At 37.8% G+C, this 21,519-nt stretch overlaps 1 protein-coding gene across 3 annotated transcripts in view; it reads left to right on the top strand.

The window, feature by feature from the left end:
* The window catches only part of cdk14 (cyclin dependent kinase 14), a 155,344-nt gene that overhangs the window by 85,321 nt on the left and 48,504 nt on the right, over positions 1 to 21,519 (top strand). For all 3 annotated transcript variants that reach the window (XM_081389058.1, XM_081389060.1, XM_081389059.1), the window contains 2 exons: positions 7,427 to 7,547; positions 12,951 to 13,044. In XM_081389058.1, the coding sequence (XP_081245184.1) occupies positions 7,427 to 7,547; positions 12,951 to 13,044 (215 nt within the window). The remainder of the gene's footprint in view (positions 1 to 7,426; positions 7,548 to 12,950; positions 13,045 to 21,519) is intronic.

The following is a 21,519-nucleotide window of genomic DNA, read 5'->3' as shown; positions in this document are numbered from 1 at the left end:
ACATCATTTACATAATAGGTGCATAGTCAAGTCAAGTCACCTTTATTTATATAGTGCTTTTTACAATACACATTGTATCAAAGCAGCTTCACAGTGATAACATGAAAATAATACAACAAAGTTTGTTTCTAGAAGAAAATTGCACCATTGTCCACCTGAAGTAAGGCAGATCAATAATATTGTTGAATATTAAATGTCCCCAACTTAGCAAGTCAAAAGCCAAGGCAATATTATAAAATATTACAAAAAATTTCAGCTGTTTTGACAGTTTATGTTCAGATTGCGGTTACAGTACATAATGATTCACTACTACAGATAATGTACAACGACTGGTATTTAGTGTCAGTTTGGTACCATAGTTCCTGTGCTGTTGATATATTGTGTGTGTGAGCGTGAGCGTGTGTGTGTGTGTCTAACCCCTCCTTGTCGTGGCACCATATGTCCAGTCTCGTTTCCTGATGGCATAATGGGTAGACACGGACAGTAGATATATGATCAATATATAAGTTTATTAAGATGAGTTGTTTTTGTTAGTTTATTTAATGAGTTTACGTTTATTATACTATTTTCAATAATGTTGGTATATATTAAATATACTTTTTTATGATTTTAAATGGAATATTTTGCAATGAACATAAAATACTGTGTTTATATATATATATATATATATATATATATATATATATATATATATATATATATATATACATACATACATGTATACATATATATATACTTATACTACCTACAATATAAAATATATTGTATTATATTACAATATTTTATATATACTGTACATTGTTTTGTGATTGCATTATTCACAGTGCTTAATTAGATGACCTGCTCATCAAGGCCACTTTTTCTTCCTAATTTTCATTTTTTTGCTTCAAATCACATGTTGGAGATTAAGGGCGTTTTTACAACCTAATGGAGAAAATGAACAGGAAAAATGCTTCAGTAACCGAAGCTGCTGTAAATGTGTGTGTCACTGCTGGGCTCTTTTGTGGGAAGTAAAACTCCTGACAGGATTCTGAGAGAAACGGAGGATGAACGTTCGTAACAAAAGCTGGTCAGGAGGTGAATAGCTATCGTTCACAACAAAGCGAAATGAGAACGAATGAAAGCAAAGGGAAGTATGGCGAGAACACGAGCGAGACAGACAGACAGCTTGACCAGCAGATTGCTTCTCAGATTCCTGGTGGGACGTTGTTCTTTCCACTCAATTAGGGCCGGAGTGATTCAAGCGAGAATCTCAGCCCTGCCAAAATCTGTGTATTTTTGGTGTCTCGGTGTCCTGAAACAGCTGCCGAGAGGCGCTTGGACCGACAGGCCGCAGCATATGGTCCCTCTCTCCACCCGGGCGCTCCGGCACAAACGCGACTCGCCCGCGGCTCACCCGGTGTCCTCAGCCGCCCGCCCCTCCTGTCCTCCACAAGTGTGCAGCAAAATGAGTCTAGTGTTATAAGACTTCATCATCTGCAGGGAAAGATGACACTCGCTAGACGAGACGAGATGAGATGTGGTCACTGTAGATTTAAGACAAGACACTACAAGCAAATCCATTGTTTCTTCATGCACTGGTCAATTTTGGGCAATTTTGCTTCCTTAACATGCCTTCTTTCAGACTAGAAAACATCCAAAACACATTTAAGGATTTTTTTATTGCACTTTATCTATTTGCGTCTGTAGATTTCGATGACAATACGTTTTTTTTTTCTCAGAAATCTCCACTTCAGCAGCTTTACATACACCAAACTTTACAGTTTTATTCATATCTATATTCTGAAGGTTTGTTCATACATCATTCGCCTGGTTTATGTAAGCTTTTATTCCTAAAACCATGGTGAAAACATATTTATTTTCTGTCTGTTGACAGTATTTTCTGATTTATGGAGTGATAAAAAGAGAAATGTTGAACAAAATCGAACAATAATTTTGATCCTGACTTAATTCAATGCTCAGATTTCTATTCTGGAGATGTGTGCAAATTATATTTAATTAGATAGTTCCCGTTTGCATATTTAAACAAAATTTCATATAATTAAATATATTTTTAAAAATGTATTTTAAATACATTTTAAGTTTATTGCAAAATATTTAAAGTAGGTTGTGAGTTAGGCAGTGTAATGATTTTTTATATATATATATATATATATATATTGGCATATATAATCAAGGGACAATCAGTTTTACTTTTTTGTTTTCAAATTAGATCAAAGACTAATTTTAGATGAAAGAAAAAGTTATTACCGGCCTTAAAGGTAAAATAAATAAATAGATTACTAACTATAATATTATAGTCCAAGTAGTTTAAGTAACAGCGATTTTATAACATTTATTTTTTTAAATACATTATTTCAAGTTTATTGTAATATACTCTGAGTAGTTTAAGTGTGTGAGGGGATGCAGTGCTTTATGGGAACAGGTGGACACTGCTGAGTGCTTTTGCTGAGATTTCAGTTTCCAAATCATGGACCATTTTTGGAAGCGTTTAAACTGGTGTCTTCCACATGAGCACAGTAGAGTCGACAAACACCCCCCCGTGTGTGTTTGTGACGGACTGAACATCTGCTGACTGCAGTGGAGAGCGAGAGTTGCGTCTGAGTTCAGGAATCCACTCGTTCCCTCGCGTGTCGTTTCATGAAGCCGCTGATGGGCTGCGGTACAGGGGAGCAGATCCTGCAGAGACTCTGAAGAAACCTTGAGCTGAAGGAGTTGAAGGTGTGCTGCTGGCCTGCGGTCGCTGGAACACGAGGACCAGACAAGAGGAGGAGGCGAGGAGCTGCCGAAAAATAAAAAAATAAAAAGATAATTGTTACTTTTACCTCAAAATTAAAAAAAAATTCTCACAATTGCAATTTTTACCCCTCCCGATTCTGAGTTTATATCTTACGATTTAAATTTTTCTCTAATTGCCAGTTAATATCTTGCCATTTTGATTTTCTTTTCAGAATTCTGAGTTTACATCTCGCAATTTTCAGTCAGAAATCCCCACTTCAGCAGTTTTATATACACCAATCCATAGTTTTATTAACTTTTATTTCCTCACAATTATGAATCTATATCGCAATTCTAACATTTTTCTCGTAATTGCGAGTTTATATCGTTAAATTTGGACATATCTTGCAATTCTGACTTTTTTTCCTACACAATTCTGAGTTTATATTTAAAAAAAAAAACTGAATTGTCAGAATTGTGAGGGGAAAAAGTCTGAATTGTGAGATAAAACATCGCAATTACCTTTCTTATTTTTTATTCCGTGTTGGAACCAAGCTTCCATTAGGAGCCGTGAGCATTAGTTTGATGTTAGACGTTCTCTCTTGTGCTGTATGAATATAAAGTGTATGTTAGTCCCGCTGATGGTATGTGCTGCTTAAGATGTGCCTGATGGGAATTGTGAATCCTCCAAGAGCAAAGCAGATCTTTTGCAGCTTTCTTGCTGAGCTCCATCATTTAATCCTTCTTCAGAGGGGTTTTCACTCTATTCGAGTTTGTTATACTCATCCCTCTGGAATTAACACAGCACTCTTATATATATATATATATATATATATATATATATATATATATATATATATATATATATATATATATATATATATATATATATATATATATAAAGATGCACCTCTTTCGCCAACATTTGACTCCATAATACTAACACTTACTATTCTATATCTATTAAATAAAAAAATCCCAGCTAGACCAGTTAGGGACTGGTCACGACATTAGCCTATTGTTGATTCTGCTTCTGTTGCTCTCTTCATTTGTAAGTTTCTTTGAATAAAAGCATCTGCTAAATTAATCAATTTAAATTTAAATATATACACACACACTATATACACTCACCTAAAGGATTATTAGGAACACCTGTTCAATTTCTCATTAATGCAATTATCTAATCAACCAATCACATGGCAGTTGCTTCAATGCATTTAGGGGTGTGGTCCTGGTCAAGACAATCTCCTGAACTCCAAACTGAATGTCAGAATGGGAAAGAAAGGTGATTTAAGCAATTTTGAGCGTGGCATGGTTGTTGGTGCCAGACGGGCCGGTCTGAGTATTTCACAATCTGCTCAGTTACTGGGATTTTCACGCACAACCATTTCTAGGGTTTACAAAGAATGGTGTGAAAAGGGAAAAACATCCAGTATGCGGCAGTCCTGTGGGCGAAAATGCCTTGTTGATGCTAGAGGTCAGAGGAGAATGGGCCGACTGATTCAAGCTGATAGAAGAGCAACTTTGACTGAAATAACCACCCGTTACAACCGAGGTATGCAGCAAAGCATTTGTGAAGCCACAACACGCACAACCTTGAGGCGGATGGGCTACAACAGCAGAAGATTCCACCGGGTACCACTCATCTCCACTACAAATAGGAAAAAGAGGTTACAATTTGCACAAGCTCACCAAAATTGGACAGTTGAAGACTGGAAAAATGTTGCCTGGTCTGATTATATAATCAGAATTTGGCGTAAACAGAATGAGAACATGGATCCATCATGCCTTGTTACCACTGTGCAGGCTGGTGGTGGTGGTGTAATGGTGTGGGGGATGTTTTCTTGGCACACTTTAGGCCCCTTAGTGCCAATTGGGCATCGTTTAAATGCCACGGCCTACCTGAGCATTGTTTCTGACCATGTCCATCCCTTTATGACCACCATGTACCCATCCTCTGATGGCTACTTCCAGCAGGATAATGTCACAAAGCTCGAATCATTTCAAATTGGTTTATTGAACATGACAATGAGTTCACTGTACTAAAATGGCCCCCACAGTCACCAGATCTCTACCCAATAGAGCATCTTTGGGATGTGGTGGAACGGGAGCTTCGTGCCCTGGATGTGCATCCCACAAATCTCCATCAACTGCAAGATGCTATCCTATCAATATGGGCCAACATTTCTAAAGAATGCTTTCAGCACCTTGTTGAATCAATGCCACGTAGAATTAAGGCAGTTCTGAAGGCGAAAGGGGGTCAAACACAGTATTAGTATGGTGTTCCTAATAATCCTTTAGGTGAGTGTGTATATATATAGTATTTAAGTAACTTTATATAGTGTGGATAAAAGCGTCTGCTAAATGATTAAATGTAAATTAATATATACTGTGTATGTATATGTATGTATGTATGTATATGTAGTGTGTGTATACATTTAAATTTACATTTAATCATTTAGCACATGCTTTTATCCAAAGAAACTTACAAATGAAGAGAGCAACAGCAGAATCACCAATAGGCTAATGTCGTGACCAGTCTCAGCTAGACCAGTTTCTGTAGGTCTAGCTGGGATATATATATATATATATATATATATATATATATATATATATATATATATATATATATATATATATATATATATATATATACATGTGTACGTGTATGAAGTTCTGTAAAGAACTATATAAACAGCTTCATTTTTAAGGATGTATTGATTGAGTGTATTCAGCAGAAGATGTATCGTAACATGAAGATATGCATGCATGCAGACTAAAGCACACACAATCGCATCTCCAGGTTATTTTGATAGGGCAGGTATTGACGGCTAATTCACTTCATTAACATCTTGATAAAGGAGTTAATCAATTTTGCATATGAAAATGGTGACGCTAATGGGCAGCGTCTGTCGTCAGCACTGGGTTCGATCACACCGCATAGAAATTACCTGCCAAATAATCTGTAATTGCAACCCAGAAATGTGTGAAAATAACGACACTGTAATGAAACTCCTCCCGATCATCTCTGGCACGGAGGACGTGACAGCTGGAGGTATTGAATATGCCTTTATTACATTTTTCATATTTTGATCATAGTCTACCCTGCATTGATGGATGTGTAGATGAGACGGGCGTTTAATCAAACGGCGTGTTTAGATCGACTGACCCACTTTTGTGTGCGGTGTGTTTGTTGTAGTGGATGAAGTGTGTGTGTGTGTGTGTGTGTGTGTGTGTGTGTGTGTGTGTGTTAGACTGACTGCTGAATTTTAAGGCAAGGTCTAAACTAAAGTAGAAGCTTATTTGTTTATAATGTATAAAGCTTTTAGTTTGACGGGTTGTGGGCAAATAAAAATATGTGTTGCCTTTTTTAGAGTGAAGCACAGTGTTCATTTGACTCTTCACCTCACTCTGAAACTGGTAGTGCACATATTTATTTAATCAAGATATTCTGATTTTATTTAGTTAAATTGTGCACTGAAGTTCTAGTTCTAATATCATGGTAGTATATTTTTTTATATGTTAATATATGATGATAGTATGTTTTAAAATATTTGTATATTTGTATGTTTTCCTATATGTTAGTAGTATATCATAATAATAGTTGTATATTTATATGATATTATATTTTTATGTTAAAATATGATAGTATTTTATTTATTTTTATGATATTGTATTTGTATATTTTTATGTACGTATGTTGATATATTGTAATAATTGTCTAATTGTATTATATTATGTTTGTGTGTGTATATATATATACATTAAAATATATACATATTAAAATATCTTGATTAGTTGTATATTATACTGTATCATGAAGTATTTACGTGTAGTTCACTCTAAAAACCGTAGTGAAAACCGAAAGTTTGATTTGACAATCACATTGCGCCGTATCACGTTTTTATTTCGAAATCTCATTCAGCCCTAATTCCTCCTAATTTTCTTCCAAATATTCATAATTTTTCCCTCTCTTTGTTCTTCCCTATCTCTTCTGGCTGTCCTTCATGTCACTGTGGGACAGTGAGTGATGTATAATTTACTCAGCTTGACCCTCGACCCCCTCCGGAGACCCTCAGAGTTCCCGAGCGGCAGGCGGGCGTCGAGCGCTTTGAACCGGCGGACACTGAAGCCTTCGTTACGTGACGCTCCCCTCGATCTCCTTCAGCCGGCGCTCATAGTTAATGTCAGCTCGACCGCTGCGTTGCCATGACGACCGCCTCAGGACCAGGAAAGGACGTCCTCCCTCCTTCTCGATTGCCTTCATCATCTCTGACCTCGCTGACCTCTCATCCGCTCCTCCTCATTTTCTCGCTCTCCCATCAATTATAGGCTCGGATGCGGGTCGCGCTGCCACCCCGGTGACTATTACTCTCCAGTTTAGTGTAATGATGATTAGAGGCTCCGTCGGTGTGTTAACCTAAATCACAGCCTCTCACTCTCTCTGACGCAGCCCTTTGTTTAGCTGCAGGATTATTGACTGCAAATTATACTGGCGTGAAGCCTTTGCTGTTATTTCCATCCCGCTTTAAACGCCCCCTCGCCGAGCAGCTCCAAATGCAGGAAGTCAAGTGTGTTTAAGGGAAACGGGTTAATTAAGCATGCCTCGGCTCTCCTGTGAGCTGCAAGAGCTGAGATCTGCTTCACAGCGATGCGTTTTTAAACTTCTGTCCCCTAAGTAATGATAATGTGTGTGTGTTTTCCGCAGGTCTGGCTCGTGCGAAGTCGGTCCCCAGCCACACGTACTCTAACGAGGTGGTGACTCTCTGGTATCGTCCTCCAGACGTGCTGCTCGGCTCCACTGACTACTCCACCTGTCTGGACATGTGGTGAGACCTCGTCTGCATCAGTGCACGCAGATCACATGCACAACGTTCCCATATTCTTCTTTTTAGAGTTTTTCTCCAAGATTTTCTCTTTTTAGTGCTAGTAAAAGTAAATTCTACAGCTAATATTTTCTAGTGTTTTTTTTTTTATCTCCCCACTTGAGTTTTATAGGCCACATTCCTGCTATTTTTCAGTATGACAAAAAAAAAATAGGTTACACTTTATTTTAAGGTGTCAGTATTACAGTGTAATTATATATTTAAGTACTGTGTAATATTAAGCAACTACTTGTACTTACTATAGGGTTAGGTTTAGGATGAGGGTTTGGTTTAGGGTTAATTGCATGTAATTATGCATAATTTTTAGTTATTACTACTGTACATATGTAACAATGACACTGTAAAATAAAGTGTTGCCAAAAATTATTATGATTTTAGTATGATGGTTAAATAAAAATATTAAACATAAAAATAAATATATTGCAATAATAATATTGTACCATATAAAATAAAGAATCTAGTAATAAAACTAATTTTAATTTAGTGTAAAATTTCAATACTAATATTTCTTCATTTTCAAACATGTAACCCATCAAGCTTTTATTTTATTATTGTATATTTATTTAAGTCCCAGCCTACATGTTTAGACAAAGACACTGAGCCATATCACAGTATTGATTTTATTTCAAAATATTGTGCATTCCTTTATTCCTTTTTTTCCTTTCTTTTCGAAGTTGTCTTCTCATCTCTTTCTATATATATATTTTTTTTTATTATATATTTCTATATTTTTATACATGTTAAAATATCATGATAGATATTTTTATATTACACTTGTATACTTTTATATATTATTATTATTCTATGGGGCTGTGAAATGCTTGAATCTGATTGAACAAACGTTCTAAAGTGTGCTAAAGTAGATCCAGGCAGATCTCGACCGCATTACAGTTCCATATCACTTCGCCAAACGATTTTAGTTATTTCAAAGGTCATTACAGCCGACAACAGCAAAAGAACCAAAACCCACAATGACACTGACACAAGCAAATAAATATAGTAACAACAGCATAAAAATGACAAGTTGATAGTTTAACAACTTAAAAGCTACATGACATTTCTCACTAGCGAAGTAATAACAGCGCTGTTCTTGGAGCAGATAAACGTACAGTTTGGCTATTAGTAGAGACGCTGCCGAACACTGTTGAGAGACACACAGACTCAGGTAATTCAAGCTCAGTTTGAACTTCAGCAGATCGTCTTGACCATGTCTACATGCCTAAATGCATTGAGTTTCTGCCATGTGATTGGCTGATTAGTAACTAGCAGTTGAACAGGTGTACCTAATAAAGTGGCCAGTGAGTGTACAGTATGTTATATATTATATATATTTTTATATTTGATAGTTGCATTTTTTGTGATGATATATTTGTATATTTTCAAAACTAAATCCTGTACTTTTTCCATTCTTTCCATCACAAAAGATCTCTTTATCTACTTCTCTTTGTGTCTTTAGACTGTTTAGTTGTTGTCTTTCTTATCATCTCATCTCTCCTCCTCATAACCCCTTCTGCCCCGTGTGTGAATCGATGCTGAGAGCAGTGGAGCGTGTGCAGTTTTCCTCTCTGACTGGCAGTTACACAGAGGCTGCACAAATCAACAGTCATTAGAATCACAGCCAAACAGTGTGTGTGTGTGCGTGCGTGCGTGCGTGTGTGTGTCGCATTGGACCAGCTCCGTCCCAGTCCAGCAGACCTTTCACACTCGTGCTTTCGTGTCTCAGCAAGTGGATGAGAAAAATGTCACTCAAATGTCACAAAAATGTCACGTTATCCTGAAAGTGAAAGTGATATCCTCTTGGTTATGGAGTTTAAATTATATCCTGAAATATAATATAAAGTATATTTTAGAGGGGGGAAATCTTGTATAAGTGTGAAATTATGTGGATTTGCAATTTCAGTCTGGTGCTACTGAGAGTGTGATAACGCTAGAATAATAATCAATAATGTAATGAAACTTAGCATGGAGATGCACGGATATAGTCCCGGATAAAATCTGTCATATGTCAAAATTTGCATAAGGAATTAAAATCATAAATCATATTCAAATAAGGAAAGAATCAAATCTTAATTTAGAACTCCGCTTCCTTCAGTGCATAGTAATGTGCTAACAACCACTCGCATTAACAAACAGAGTACATGTAAATGTTAGAGATTAAATGCACATTATTTATTTGATGTAACTGTGATATTGTATCAACAGACTGTCATTGTGTTATTAACTGTAAGGGAACATACCAGATGTGAAAAGAGTAAAAATGTAAACTAATAGATCTCTACACTTTTTCCCAATTAATTAATCACAGTGCATTAAGACATTTCATGTTTAAATATGCAAATGAGGCATTATACAATTAAAAAATGCACACATTTGGATACAGAAATCTGAACATTGAATAAAGTCAGGTTAAAAATGCATTTGGTGTATGTAAAGCTGCTGAAGTTTAGAATTCTGACTCACCTTTAAAGATAGGCATTGTCATTGAAATCTACAAACACAAATAGATAAAGTGCAATAAAATAAACACTTAAATGTGTATTTTGGATGTTGTCTCTTCACTAGTCTGAAACAACACATTATGAAAAGCCAAATAGTCCAAAATTTAGAAAATTGACCATTGCATGAAAAATAACACAATGGTTTTGCCTGTAGTGTCTTGCTTTAAAGGTAGGGTAGGCAATTCTGAAGAGGCTTGCAATAGCAAGCTAGTTTTGAAAGCATACGATCACATCCTCCCTTCAGAGCGTCTCCAAAGCCACACCTCCTTCAAAACACATGACGCGTACAGCAGAGTCTGCAAAGCATCACGAGAAGAGACAGCATTAAAATACCTCATCTCTCAAAGCACATATTACAATAATAATGAACGTAAACAACTTAAAGAGCTCTTACTTGTCGGCGCCGATAGCCTCGTGGTCAGCGCCGTCATGTAGTGCCGTTACGCTCGGACGGCCCGAGTTCGAGTCCCAGCTCGTGGACCTTTCCCGATCCCATTCCCCGTCTCTCTCCCACCTCACTTCCTGTCAACTCTCTACTGTCCTGTCCCAATAAAAGGCAAAAATCACAAAAAAAACAATATATATAAAAAGAGAGCTCTTACTTGTACCACCAGACTGCTGCATAATCATTTCACCGTTGATGGTGTTGACATAGAAATGCATAAATCCTAGTCTGAGGAACAGCTTAGGGTAGAGAGTCACGGGTTTCCATCTTGTACTTACGGTTACAGCATGGAGTGAACGCATCATGAGCTTGTTGTTTTGGTTCAGGAGGAACTGTAAAAGGCGGATGATTGGTGCGCGGAGGAATGGAAATACAGATGTTGACGGGCAGGTGGGATACGGACCGAATGCAACAAATAGACAAATATTTGTTTGGGCCTGAGACTTCCACAGAAAATATTTGTACATGTTTTAATATTTAGACCACTTCTGTTATTAATTACCATCAGGATGGGTTTCAACCAGTATAACAAAAAGTGCTTATAAAACAATTTGCCTACCCTACCTTTAAATAAAGATTTGGAGTAATTGCCCCGTATTTTTGGTGTTGGTCTAGGTGTCTGCCTGTCTAAAGAGGTGGGAGGAGCTGCTGTCCTGAGAAATGAGCCGTGACCCGAGCCGTTCTCGGGACCGCAGCTGCAGACTCCACTGGCAATTAAGAGGGAAACAGGGAGCAGGTGGTCCGATCTGAAGGCCACTTTTCCACATGGCTGCAGGTACACGCACATGTGCGGGAGGGTTTTCCTGTCACTCGTTCGTGTCGCGGCTCAGTCAGGATAGGGATTAGCACGAGGTCGTCTCCGCCCGACTGCGAGGCATCACGTCTATAAGCTGACATCTTATCAGCCGCCTGCCAGTCAGCTCAAACCGCTCGAGATAAACTGATATATCACATCCACAAAAACCTGAGGTTGTTGAGGTGAGGGGTCTGACTGGACCTGGAGACGGATAGACTGATTCTTAAAAGCCCGGTTGAGTTTTACATCTCACTGCTGGCGAGTTTGGTTTGTGTAGCTCTGTCCCAGTTTCTGTCAGGGAAGGATGTGACTGTGTGCATTGGGCTAGAAAGCGTCGGGAAACAATCGCATGCTGACGAGTGGAGCCGACAGCCGCTGAAACACACCACCATGTGTCACACCTCTCATGGCCTTACAGAAGATATACACATATACACACTATTTAAAGCTCGGCATATTATATTACTCTAGAATAAAAAAATGCAAATATTTTTCCCATTACATCATTTGCCAAATGATTTCGTTCACTGCTCTCAGCTTTGTTTTTAGTTCTCTTCCTTCTTTCTAAAATAAATCAAATAAAAACAATCAAAATAAAACATTTACTAAAAGGAAGAAATCGTTTATTAGATTAGATGCATGCATGTGACCGACATCAGAGAATTGTGAACATGTGAATGTGTTGTTAAATGACTTAACTTAAAATCTCAGCAGGGCTTCAAGTAAATATTTTAGCTCAAAGGGTTCGGCTGACAACATTTCTTCTGAAGGTTTAATCTCACTGAGACAGAAATCATTAAAACAATTACTGTAACAGAACAATCAAGATCATTTCTGTCACCTCAGATGTTTCCAGCCTCTTCTTCACCAGATTCCTCCTCATAAATCTTCCCTGACCATTTCGATTCTGATGTTTATGCACAAACCTGGTCCAATCCCAGGCCCTGTTTACACCTGGTATTAAGAAGCGGTTTTGTCAATCACAAGTGGACAAGCTAAATAAAGGTGAGCTTGTCCACTTCCAGAGGTAGTTGAAAAAACGCATTCGACCGGATTGCTGTCGTAGTGTAAACGCTCATGTGGACAAGTGAGTTCGAACAGCCACAAAAGACCGTCTACTCTCCGCCTCCTGATCTAATGCACAAACATTATGGGAAGAGCTCTAGCCAGACGGGATTTAAACTTTGCCGGCTGAAGATCCAAGTTTTGTTTGAAGACGAAATACATACCAAGCACAATGTTCTCTCACCATCCCTGATTCTTGCGTCCATCAGAGCAGAAACCAAAGCTGATGCTCTCTGTATGCTTTTCCTTCATCTCTGGTCACTCCAGTCACATTCATGTGTAAATTGCGTGAGCTTATTCCATCCATTAGATCGAAAGATCTGAAGAAGCCCATACATTTACCCACCCATAGACACCTCCCTTGAGGAAATCAGGACAGAAGTGGTAGAAAATGGACGGATTAAAGCACCCGGTGTAAACGGATATGTGTCTCCCTCGTCTACTTGTGATCCGATCGACCAACACGCATCTCAATACCAGGTGTAAACAGCGCCCCTGTTTCAGTTTTATAAGGCGTAGTGTTAATGATGTTTGTTTTTCAGGGGTGTTGGATGCATCTTCGTGGAAATGATCCAGGGAGTGCCGGCATTCCCGGGCATGAAGGACATCCAGGATCAGCTGGAGAGGATATTCCTGGTAAGTGTCTCCTTTGCCGCTATCTGCTTTTCTCTGTGTAGTGCCTTGGGTGCTGGCTTAAGAAAAAATGTCCATGAATACAAAGATATGGCATGATAGATGTATGTACATACATATACAAACTCTGGGAGGTCATGCATATTTCATCTCATGAATTCTCTAATCATTTCTACCGTCATTTCCCATAATGTCCCACTCTGATAATTGAACTAGAGAGTAATGGTTAGACACACTAAATTCATATTCACCCTTCGAGTCAGGTAAATAATTCATACAGACAATTACTGAGATGAATGGAGCAGGAGGCCTGGGGTTCATGGGTAAGACAGACGCCCGTAGGCTGTGAGGGTCAGCGGCCAAATATATTTACACTGGGGAATGACAGAACGAGGGAAAACTGGCTCTACCGATCGAAATTCAGCAGCCGTCTGCTCATGTGAGTGAAACAAAGACACATCCGAATCTCTTTTGTTTGAGTTTACAGGACGACACACTAAAGGTTTACCTGTTTAAGTCAAGTCACCTTTATTTATAAAGCGCTGTATACATTACAGATTGTATCAAAGCAGCTTTACAGTGATAGACAGGGAAACGATGCATCAGTTCAGTGTTGATTCAGTTTATTTATATAATCATCATTTATTATATCATTTATTATATAATTTTGATCATTTTATCGATAAAGCAGTTCTGCAAAAAATCGTCATCATCCAGTTCAGTTCTCATACAACACCGTCAGTACAGTCAGATCATCAATAATATTGTTGAATATTAAGTGTCCCCAGTAACAGTAATTTAAGGAATAGTTATATATTCCTTATGTGACCAGTCACATTGGTATTTTTTTTAAATTGAGGTTCATACATAAGCTGAATAAACAAGCTTTCCATTAATGTATGGTTTGCTAGGATGGGACAATATTTGGCCGAGATAGATACAACTATTGAAAATCTGGAATCTGAGGGTGCAAAAAAAGTATTGAGAAAATCTCCTTTAAAGTTGTCCATTTATGATCGCGATTGTGCTGCATTCACTCACAAAAATAAATGTTTTATATATTTACTGTAGAAAATGTACAAAATATCTTCATGGAACCTGATCTTTACTTAATATCCTAATGCTTTTTGGCTATCCTAACGATCATTTTGACCCATACAATGTATTGTTGGCTATTGCCAAAAATATACCCGTGCGACTTGTGACTGGTTTTGTGATCCAGGGTCACATATTCCTGTGTTCTTTTGAATATAGAACATTTATGAAAAATATCTATTCATTCATTCATTCATTTTCATTTATTTTTCTGACTTTTTTTGCATTCATTTAAGAGTGCTTTTGTGAAGCTGAACAGAAACCAAAGCAGAAGTCTAGAAGTTTTCCGTCCTTGAATGAAAGGACGTCTTAGTTCAGAAATGCTGATGTTTTATTTGGACCCGTCACGACCCCCCCAACCCCACCCTCCCCTCCCCTCATCTAATTAGGTGTTGGCTGGTGCTTTTCGTTTGTTTTCTCCATGTCAGGCGGGCACTTGATGAATATGGAGCGGTGGAGGGAGTCTGGCAGCTCGATCGTTGGCTCGTAACTGTTCTCTGACACTGACATTTTCATTCCTCCCTTGTTTTCACATTCCTCCTTCCTGTCAGTCTGGCCAGCATCATATCTGACCCTTCTTTCAGAGATTGTTCTTCGTTACTGCCTTCCAAAGGCCAGACTCCTTTATCCTGTGAGTAAAAGAGGAGCCAGCGCTCGTGACCTTCTCATTGACATTCTGCTTCCAGAGAAAGATTCTGGTATTTAGAGTCAGACACGGCTGAGGAATCACTGGATACTGTTGTTTTCGTGCAGTGCGTTTCATTTCACCGTTATTTGGCTGTTTTCAGCTGGAGATAAACTCACTGATAGTCAAGGTTAATTATCCACTTTATGCTTAGGATGCATTTTGAATCCCATCATGCACAGCTGCCATTCGTGAGAGGAGCCAAATCTGAGAGTGAATATTCTCTCTGTGAATATTTGTGTTGCTCTTTACTGTGGTTGAATCTCTCACATTACTTTGGATTATGTTGATATGGGTATAAGATATGAGGATGAAGAACTAGAATATGCTTTTGACTTAAATTAGTTCTCAGTTGGCTGCATTTATTTGGTCAAAAATACAGTAAAAACAGTAATATTATGAAATATTATTGCTTTTTAAAATAATTTTTTTTATTGTAATATATTTTAAAATGTAATTTATTCCTGTGATCAAAGCTGAATTTTCAGCATCATTACTCCAGTCTTTGGAGTCACATGATCCTTCAGAAATCATTCTATGATGATTTGCTGCTCAATCATTAATTATGGCTCTTATTATTATCAATGTTGAAAAATGTTTTTGCTGCTTTTTGTGGAAACTGTAAAAAATTTTGCTTAATAGAAAGTTCAAAAGAACAGCATTGATTTGAAATAAATCTTTTGTAACATTTATATATGTCTTTGTCACTTGAATAAATTTTATGCGTCTTTGTTGAACAAAAGTATTCATTAACAATGGTGCAATCGGTGCAATTAAAAAAAATCTTTAAAAAAAGGAATAAATTATATTTTTAAAATACGTTACAGTAATATTTCACAATATTGTTGTTTTTAATGTATTTTTCATCAAATTAATGCACCGTTGTTAAACATTAGACATTCTTAAAAAAAATTTTTTGACATAACTTCAAAAAGAATTGGGTGATCAATTCCTTTTTTTATTTAATAAATTTTTTACTATACATTGTTGAATATTTTGTTCCAGATTTTTAGATTTATTTGTGCATTTTTCTTTTTGTATTGGATCCTTCATTTTTGGAGCGTGCAAGTGGGATGCAGGTAGTTTCTTCTGTAAGTGTGTGTGATATATTAAAGAAGACGGACTGGACCGGCCGTGTTTAACCAGCTGTCATCCAGCAGGAGATTACCTTTGCAGCGTATGAATATGGACGGGTCTATCTGCAGCAAACACACCTCTCACATGTGCTGCGTTATAGTGATCTGTTCATCGAGTCTGTTTGACATCAGAATTAAACTGTCTCTTCTCATTACAGGATGATGACTCACATGAACACACATTTACATACAGTACTGTACATACAAAATCACTCAGATTGAAGATTGAGACTTATTTGTTAGAGCTATCATTATTATACAGTACATTGTGACCAGAATACACATTGATTAGAGTTCATAGCCAAGAATGGTGTTTGATTTGAGTTACTGATTTTTACATTTTTCATTTGTTCCCCACCATTTTTTAATATTAACTTACACCCTTGTTAAAATTTTGCTCATTTTGAATCATTGCTCATCTAATCCAGTAAATTATTCAAGTGTAATGATGAAGCACAGAGGAGCAACTTTAACTCACAGATCATTTCATCAGTCATTTGAAGTTCATTTCAATCCAGTAAGTGATTTTACTTTGTAATTTGTCCGTCCATTTCCACCAGTTTGACGCATTCAGGATGATTTGTGGAGCGTTTCAGATCATAACAGACTAGCATTATAGTTTTGACATGATAATCAGCTAGTAAACACTGTTCATGAGACAAAAGAAACATTGTGAAACTCCTCCGTCAGCCTTTTCCTCGTGACCCAACAGAGCTTTTCGGGTTGCTGCATGTGTCTGTCAGCACTTCAGAGATGAGTTGAGTTGACCTACATAACTTTGTGTCCAGACGCTCCTGAGATTTGATCTCTGAGAGTGAAGCCGACTCGGCCTGGCAGGGGAAATGAATTATTGAGTCTGGGTGGTCGTTGTTTTAGCTGGTCGAGGGCATGTGGGGACCGCTAGTGAAAGAAACTTCACTGCCGTTGACATTTCAGGAGTGATTGACAGTCGTACAAGTTCTCATGGTCACTGGCTGCACATGAGCTGGATTTACCAAAGTTGGTCAAGTTAGTCTCATTAAATCCTTCAAAGATATTTAGTTTTGTTTGAGACACTTAATAGCAAGTAAACCTAGATAGTCATCTACACAAATGTATTGTTTTGGACAGACAGTTTCACAATGGGTTAAGGCAGCTTACACCAAAGAATATAACTATAACAATAAAGTTTTAATAACTCTAAAAGAATAGCAAAGTTCACACCACAACTTTAACGATAGCGACACCAATGAACAATATAATTTAAATCTCTTTAGAGCGATTTTGCCCCAGATGATGAACAATAAAAACGTTGACAGGTATTCAGAATCCACCAGAATTGGCAGATGACATAACTTACGTTTACTTTACTTGTGCTTCGAATAAACAATGTTATGTTCCACTGGTGTGGATACTAATATATTTATAGTTATAGTTATTGTTATTGTTATAATTATTGTCTGTGTGGATGCTAATCTAGTTATCATTATAGTTGTTGTTATTGTGTATTGGTGTTGACGCTAATACAGTTATTGTTATAATTATTGTCTGTTGGTGTGGTTGCTTATATAGTTATTGTTATCTTTATAGTTAATGTTATAGTTATTGTTGTAGTTATCATTATTGTTATCATTATAGTTATCACCCATTGCACCGGATGCTAATATTGTTGACGTTATAGTTAGCCTTATAATTATTGCCCTATGGTGTGGACGCTAATATAGTTGTCATTACAGTTATCGCTGTTATAAATATTGTTGTAAATTATAGTTATCTTTATTGTTATCGTTATTGTTATAGTTATCATTATAGTTATTGTCCATTGATGAAGCTGCTAATATAGTTGTAGTTATAATTACAGTTATTGTCCGTTGGTGTGGATGCTAATATAATTCTGGTTCTTGGTGTGAATGGCCTTTATTGTGGTTTCAGCTAACTCAGACAAAGCCGCTAGTAAACAGAGAGTAAAAAACAACTGTAGTTAGTCACGTGATCATTCACTGACTGACCAACACAAGTCTTTTCCCATGATGCTCCAGCGGCTGTTCTCTGCACTAGAGCTTGAGAAGGGAGACTAAACCTGATGTCTGCTGTCAGCGCCGGCACGTCTTCCCTCAGTCTCCCGCTGATCTGCAAAACACTCGCTCCCGCAGCCCTGATCTCTCTCCACTCGCACTTCAAAGACTGCCATCCATAAAACATGCGGCGTCACTCTCGACGTGTTCAGCCGTACAGTAACTCCCTCTGAACCACTTCTGCACCTCCTTCTGTTTCGGAGAGTCCACTCCATCTGCTGTTGCAGTTTTGTCAAGTCACCTTTATATTTATACCTCTTTATACAATAGAAATTGTTTCAAAGTGTCATTATTCAGCTCGAGTCAGTTCAATTTAGCTTAGTGTTGATGTTGCAATCTTCATCAGTTTTGAGAAAAACATTGATTCAACTGTAAAGCAGAAGACAATAGCGTCGATATTCAGCTCAATACAGTCAATAATGTGTTAATACATAGTCAATAAAGTCTTATATTTACAGTATATATACTTAACATGTATGTGTGTATATACATATACATATCTATATATCATTTTTCTATTTTTGTACATAATTATACTGTATACAGATCATTTAAATATATATACATGCATGCATACATGTGCAATGCAAGTCATCATATTTGCACAATGAAATGTTGACTTTATTTTCGCAAAGTTAAAATAACCATGTCTATATTTTTAGTTTAGTTTATTGAGAAAAATAGATGTGTATGGACTGTATTGAGCAAAAATAAATTGCATCAGGTTATAATTCATGGCACACATCAGAACCTCGGCTTGTCTTTAGCTTCTCATTTCCATAAAGTTCAGCATTGATGCCACTTCCTGTTTATCTGCCCTCTTCTCCAAACTGACACACACACACACACACACACACACACACACACACCTGCACAGTATCTCTGACAGTCCATCAGTCGGTTGTCTCGCACCTCATTGCTCCATCTGCTCATCCAAAACATGAGGAATGAAGCGGTCTTCCCTCAGATCAGAGCGTTCTGTGTGTCGGAGGAAGAGCTGGTTATGAATGAAGAATCCTGACATCAGGAATACATTTTGAACTCAGTTGTGCAAAAGGACACACGATCTTTCTCTAACATGGTGCATGAGAGAACTGTAATAGTTAATGTTAGTCCTCTAATTTCGACTGATTTGAGTGGATTGCATGTTTAATGTGGTGATTTATCATTTTTGCGCCACTAGCAGCTCTAAATAGCCTGGGAAAACCCTGATGAACTTCCGGCAAATTTGAGATTTGCTCTGCAAGTCTGTCTGGCCAAGAGCCCATTCAAGCCCATTTCCAATTTTTCCAAATCTTGGCACCAATCACAAACGTTGAGGCGGGCTTTACACGATGACGATCGCTCTGATTGGTTTTAGGTCTATCCAATGGCACCCAGAGGCATTTGAGCAACGTCCGTTGGTGTCGCCCCTTTGGAAATGGGCTGCGAATGAACCTTCCCCATACCCACTCTCTGTCTGGTGTCAACTAGGCTAAACTCTAAACAAAATGACAGCTATAATAACTGCTAAACGTCCGCCATTGTTCAACAAACTGTCCTGCCCCAAACTCATGCATTCATTTAGTGAGACACTTGTGGTTTTGCAGGTTCAATAGCACACTAAAGACTTGAAATGAGCTGTTTCTATTCCTGATAGCACAAGAAAACCACATTGCATTTTTCTCTGGTTGTGATGTCAAAACATAAGCAGACATACACACTATATGTGCATTGAATAAACAGATCAGAATGTTATTTAGTTAATTGAAGATACTTTTTTGCTTAATTTTTTATATACATGCAGTCCTGCACGAACCAAAGGCAAGCGTGCAGGAAAAACGGTTACAGAATCACATCAACGGTTGGTCAGAATGAGGAGTGTCGCTCACTTCTGCACACCAACTCACAGATGAATCTGCATGCAGCAGCTTATTGGCTCAAAATATAGTTAAAATTACAATATCATCACTAAGCTATATATATAGGGAATCCTATATTCCTTGTTATGTACAGTATGTCAAAGGTTCTTGTAGTTTTTCATGCACCTTTTCATGCCATGAATGAATGAGAATAACGTGCATCGATGCATCATTCACAATAAGAGCATAGAGAGAAAGTGAAAAGAGTGAGTTTTGATTGCATGTTGACTTTGTTTCTTCTGAGATGTTTGAGTCAGATCTGATCCGGACTGAACCTGTCTGTGTGTGGTCATGTCAAGGTGACCTGCTCTCAGAGATTCATGCGCTGGATGTTTGATGTCCAGGGCTCGATCTTTCCCCCCAATGTGTGTTCAATATAGAAGACAAATTTCACTCCAGATTGCTTTTGCTCCTGAGTGGAGGTTGTTTTAAGGGTCTTGCTCTCTGAGAGCGTGATAGAGACACACAGAGAGAGAGAGAGAGAGCGTTTTCTGTTATTCCAGCGCTGAAGCCGGTTCCTGTGAGATTTCTGAACACTCGACTCAGTTTCTCAGAAAGATTTCTCATCACAGAGGTACATGACTGTGAAAGTGGACTGATGCAGGGACGCAGGGCATTTCTCATGTCTTTGTTTCTGAAGGAGGTCAGCTAAAGCTTAGATTTAAAGCTTTGTGTGTGTGTGTGTGTGTGTGTGTGTGTGTGTGTGTGTGTGTGTGTGTGTGTGTGTGTGTGTGTGTGTGTGTGTGTGTGTGTGTGTGTGTGTGTGTGTGTGTGTGTGTGTGTGTGTGTGTGTGTGTGTGTGTGTGTGTGTGTGTGTGTGTGTGTGTGTGTGTGTGTGTGTGTGTGTGTGTGTGTGTGCAGAAGCATGTCATACAGAACATGAACAGTATAGCAACCCAAACCCAATACTGGTTTAGTCTATATATTTTCAGTTTAAAATTCTAAATTATATAGCATCATTTAGGCACCCAAGTAAGTGTGTGTGTGTGTGTGTGTGTCTGTGTGTGTGTGCAGAAGCATGTCATACAGAACATGAACAGTATAGCAACCCAAACCCAATACTGGATAGTCTATATATTTTCAGTTTAAAATTCTAAATTATATAGCATCATTTAGGCACCCAAGTAAGTGTGTGGGTGTGGGTGGGTGTGTGTGTGTGTGTGTGTGTGTGTGTGTGTGTGTGTGTCTGTGTGTGTGTGTGCAGAAGCATGTCATACAGAACATGAACAGTATAGCAACCCAAACCCAATACTGGATAGTCTATATATTTTCAGTTTAAAATTCTACATTATATAGCATCATTTAGGCACCCAAGTAAGTGTGTGGGTGTGGGTGTGGGTGGGGGTGTGTGTGTGTGTGTGTGTGTGTGTGTCTGTGTGTGTGTCTGTGTGTGTTCATGGGTCATCGCAGATTACTTGATGAATGCTGCTGTTTGGTTGTTGACATTTAATATATTAAATACTATTAAGTTGTTTTGCATTCTGCTCAAATTGAATTATGACTCATCAAGATTCTAAAACAGCACAAACATTATTAATTTACATCTAGACTAATTACCTTGTGGCCAGCTGATATTCAGCATATCATTATTTATTTATTTATTTATT

The sequence above is a fragment of the Scardinius erythrophthalmus genome (genome assembly GCF_964197995.2).
Source record: "Scardinius erythrophthalmus genome assembly, chromosome: 16".
Taxonomy (NCBI): Eukaryota; Metazoa; Chordata; class Actinopteri; order Cypriniformes; family Leuciscidae; genus Scardinius; species Scardinius erythrophthalmus.
Note: the sequence above shows the minus strand (reverse complement) of the source record. Positions and strands in the feature narration are given on the sequence as shown.